The following is a 4,813-nucleotide window of genomic DNA, read 5'->3' on the forward strand; positions in this document are numbered from 1 at the left end:
AAAATATATATGGGAAAGAAATAATAAAAATTATTGATAGAAAATAAAAAATTTTGTAATATATTTTGCAGCTTCTCTTCCATAAAAGAGTGATATTATAGGATTGCTTTTATGCACAACGACTTCACCACCCATAAAGAGGTAGTCCAACCGACCAAGATGCATAAGAGAAAGTGCATCCGGGTGCCACAAGCACAGCTCGATTAATTGCAAAATGCTTACCGTCTTTTAGTATAACAAAGATTATATTCTCTCTTAGAAGGTAAGCAGCATTGACAAGTGTAACCGCCTTCCTTTCTACTGATTCAATGGCATGGCGAGTTTTCTTCCTTATATATCGCGTTACTGTACTGTAAGAATTTATTAGCATTCTTAAAGCAAGGTGAGTTGTACAGACTGGATAAGGTGAGCTGGGAGATGGGGATAGCATTTACTCCTTCCTAAAATTCTATAATGAAAAGAAAAATGAGGACCACAATATGCAGATTACCAAAGGATTTATATTCCTCCCTATAAATTGAGACCATCCTCTGCACTGCAAGGCAATCAGAAAAGAAGAAGATAAGCATAGATCCAGCAGGCTTTTGGCTCATTATTGTGTGTGGCCAATTATATACATATATTATATAATTATTCTTCACTTGTGCATATACTACATCTGGGTACTTGTGTGTATACCCCATCTGGGTGTTAGTAACTTCCATGGCTTCTGCAAGTAAGCTGTTACTCTTATGTTTTGTGCTGATGATATTTGTTGTTCAGGTAACAAGTGTTCTTCCTGTATTGCCATTTGAATTTACATGTTTACCCATATAAGTATTCTATTCTTTTATGGAATTCATTTCTTTTGTGACTGCAAAGTCTTATATAGTTCATTGCTGGTTGATGAAACAGATACATGTGGAAGCTGCTGAGGTTGGAGCTTTAACAGCAGCTGGGGTGAGTATATATTTATTACTGACTTAAGTCTAGGTTATGACATGGGTGTAATTCATTCACATAAGGAGTAACATTCATGAAAAGACTTTGGTGGCCCAATTTTATATAGAGAGGGTTTGAAATAACCACATTGGGTTTTCACTTTCCCTGATTCCAGCTGCAAACAAATGGGATAAACAGGAATCTTCTGCAGACAATAGGTATATATGCTCTTAAACTCATAGATTATATAGTATTATGTATAATTATTATCATTATCTGATATTGTTGTCCCTGTTGTTTGAAAATTTCCTTGTGAAATTGTTTTTTAAAGTTTCCCTTGTAAATTCAGGGTTGGTCTTGGATTATTTTCTGTTATTCCTCTAAACTTTCTCTTGTGATATTCAATGCTCTCTTGTGATATTCAATGCTCATCTAAGGAATACTGGTTCTTGTTTTAACTTTCATGTAAATCCTTCCAAGTTTGCTGTTGCTTTAACATTTTCTTAGCTTTTACTCGCTAAATCATTCTTGTTTTCTGTTGCTTGAAGATTTTCATAACTTTTGCTTGTGAATCCACTTTCGTTTACTCTGCTTCATTTTCTTATCAATTCAAGGTTCATCATTGTCACTCAAGTACATTCATTCTAATATATTCTGTTTAACATTTTCTTATGAGTTCAAGGTTCAGTCCTGTCACTTCTTCTTTGGATTGGTTGATGCAGATTGCAATGCAGCTTGTGGGCAAAGATGCAAGGAAGCATCCCGCAATAAAGTATGTTTAAGAGCCTGTGGTACATGCTGTGCCAAATGCAACTGTGTTCCTCCTGGTACATCTGGAAACAAAGATCTCTGCCCCTGCTACGCTAATTTGAAAACACATGGCAATAAACCCAAGTGTCCTTGATCTGATTATGTATATGTGTGAGTGCAGTTAATATGATATATACAAATCTGTCACTATTTATGGTATGTACACAATACAGTGTCCACTTAATATGATATATACACAACTGTCACTATCCTTATTCTGCTTTCCAGCTTTGGGATGTACCTGTTGGGCTTACATATATATCAAATATATATAAGATGTACTTGTGAGCCTTGCTGTACCCAGTTTGTAGACAGTTGTATACTAGTCATACAATTAATAATTGATAATACCCAGTGTGTATACAGTTGTATACTATTTATACAACGAATAGATGATTATCAGTGTTAGGGAATACAAATATATGTAACAGAAGCTAAAATGGCTTACATATATATCAAATATATATAAGATGTACTTGTGAGCCTTGCTGTACCCAGTTTGTAGACTGTTGTATACTAGTTATACAATCAATAATTGATAATACCCAGTGTGTATACAGTTGTACACTATTTATACAACGAATAGATGATTATCAGTGTGAGGGAATAACACTATTTATACAACGAATAGATGATTATCAGTGTGAGGGAATACAAATATATGTAACAGAAGCTAAAATGGCTTGGTTGTGATTCTCTTGAACACTGGGTAGCGATGCTGTTTTCCATGAAATTTGATGATCTGTTATCGTATTAGGTTTTACAGTTTCCTGAAGTTTATTGATTATGAGTCTTATAATTAAAACTGTAAAAGTATTAAAGTTGAATTTCAAGTTATGATTGATGTGAAATTGCTTCAGGGTTAACATTAACATAGACGCATAATATCATGATATAATAATTATTTTAAATTACTTTCTCATGGGTGAGTATAGAAATTCGTACCATAAGGGTAATGTAATTATAATCAAGTTTTGTCAGGTGGTTGTAAAAATTTGTACATAAAAGTTAAAAATTAAATAATAAAAGAAATTTTTAATTATATTTAATTTTTAATAAAGAAAATGTTTAACATAATATCTCTTTCCATTTATTAGGTAAAAGACATTTTATTTGAATAAAAGGTAAAGGTAAGAAATGAGCTATGTAATACATTTTAAATTATTATATTTTTAAGGGAAAGATAAAAATAAAATAATAATATAAATTTTTAATTATATTTAATTCTTAATATAGAAAATGTTTGACCTAATATGTCTTTCCCTTTATCATGTAAAAGACATTTTAGGTAAAGGTAATAAATGAATATGTAATACATTTTAACTTATTATATTTTTTAGTAGAGATTATTTAGTAGATGGAGATAGATATTATTTGAAAAATTAGAATTTTTTTAATAAATATTAAAAGAATAATGTATTATATTTTTATTTATTTTGATGATAACAATAATAATATTTTTTAATATATGAAGTGTAGATAAGTTGGTTGGAGTGTGGTTTAATTTTTATTAGGTCTTTTTTGATAAGGAAGTACAAAGTACCATTTAGAGTGGCGCAAAAGATTGGAGAGGTTGCTTATGAGGTTTAGTTGTCAAACCATATGTGTTCCAAATATCTTGTGTTCCATGTGAGTTAGTTGAAGAAGGGAAGACTTGATGTAGATGATTCAGAAAGGGCAGCGCCACTCAAAGGATCAGCCTTGATCAAAGATCGACCAAACTTAATTTCAGACTGGATTTTGAACCTCAAAACTACTCGAGCTAGGAGCAACATGAAGAGGGAGTACTTTGTGTGATGGAAGAAGGCACAGGAAGAAAGTGGTTGGGAAATGAAGGATTCATTGTAAATATAGAAGAAGGAGATTACAAAGTTTGACGAGGAGCCAACTCAAACAACATGATTGCCGAGGACGACAATGACTCGAGGTGGGGGAGGATGTTAGGACCTCGAGTTGTCATCGTCACCCCGAGGCGAGTCGAGTGCCCAACCAGGCTCCCATGAGACTTCTTAGCGAGTTGGGGCCGCATGCACCCAAGTCACACAAGGGTGACGAGCGTGGGGACGCAAGTGTTCTAGAGTGGAGGGGGCACACTTAACTTGGCAACGGACACATATGACTCGATGGACCCATGGCCGCACAAAAATGGAGTGCTCGAGCATTGTGACAGGAAAGTCAGAGTGGACAAGGAAAGGAAGTGTGATCACAACAAGATGTAGCGAGCGAAGGGCAGGACAGGCGAGCGAGGGTAACGTGTGACATAATGTGAATAGCAAGCAAGAGACCAATGGGTGGAAGCGTGAGCAACAAGGCAGGTGGAGCCCCGAGTAGGGTCACATCGGTCTAGCAAAGGAGCGCCCCCATGCCCACAATCTACGAGGTGCACCCAAAAAAAGGTCAATGCCTACCATAGTTGAACTAGATTTGGGCATGTCACAGTCATTAAAGGAATAAGTTGACCATGGGGACAAGTTATAAAAAACAAGTGCTTTGATATTTTTAACGAAAGAGGAAGAACTTCGTTAGATGGAACTTGCCGAAGTTGAACCATATTTGTTCATATCACAACCATGGAGGAAAGATGAATTTGTTGATGGAAGTCATATAGCAGTTCCCCTTAAGCTGATTAAGAGGAACATTCAATGGATTCATTTCACTTGGAAGGTGGAGGTATGGTTGCGTTTAGTTACGCGATGGATGATTTTTTCTTTTTCGGGACTTTTTTTTGTAGTATTCAACCTTAGAGTAGAAGGTGTGAGTACCTAAGACATGGGTGGAACGTAATGAACTTATGTGATGAGTGAGGCATGCATAGCTAAATGGAGATTTGGTTAAGTTCTCGGCATGACTCATGGTAATAATGATGGAAGGACGCGCTGTAGTGAAAGATGACATGATGCATGTTTGGGTGGACTTCATGTTTGGGAATCAACAATAATGTAAGGGGCCTATGATAGCATTATGAGTGTAGGGAAACCAAGGGCAGTAACCTGATTGAAGGCAAGGATACAATGACTGAAGTTTTGTTAGTTTTGCTAAAGGGGACGAGTTGGGCAACCGAAGTCATGTGCATCGATTTCAA

General features: G+C 35.5%; 1 protein-coding gene across 1 annotated transcript; it reads left to right on the plus strand.

The window, feature by feature from the left end:
• The first annotated feature begins 251 nt into the window (after positions 1–251).
• On the plus strand, positions 252–2,494 carry LOC149213017 (cypmaclein-like). The gene is made up of 4 exons (XM_089391934.1): positions 252–762; positions 895–939; positions 1,097–1,139; positions 1,644–2,494. The coding sequence occupies exons 1-4, from the start codon at positions 703–705 to the stop codon at positions 1,823–1,825; spliced, it is 330 nt and encodes a 109-aa protein (XP_089248060.1). The 5' UTR covers positions 252–702; the 3' UTR covers positions 1,826–2,494.
• Positions 2,495–4,813: the final 2,319 nt, after the last annotated feature.

The sequence above is a fragment of the Pinus tabuliformis genome, chromosome 1_1 (genome assembly GCF_031772625.1).
Source record: "Pinus tabuliformis cultivar Carrire ecotype Pingquan chromosome 1_1, CPIR1, whole genome shotgun sequence".
NCBI lineage: Eukaryota > Viridiplantae > Streptophyta > Pinopsida > Pinales > Pinaceae > Pinus > Pinus tabuliformis.

What these genes read in the sequence shown, in the direction of transcription:
- LOC149213017 (XM_089391934.1), top strand. Translation starts at nt 703, where the DNA reads ATGGCTTCTGCAAGTAAGCTGTTACTCTTATGTTTTGTGCTGATGATA. An exon ending in TGATGATATTTGTTGTTCAG is followed by an intron (nt 763 to 894) that starts GTAACAAGTGTT and finishes TTGATGAAACAG; the next exon opens with ATACATGTGGAAGCTGCTGA. An exon ending in GAGCTTTAACAGCAGCTGGG is followed by an intron (nt 940 to 1,096) that starts GTGAGTATATAT and finishes CCCTGATTCCAG; the next exon opens with CTGCAAACAAATGGGATAAA.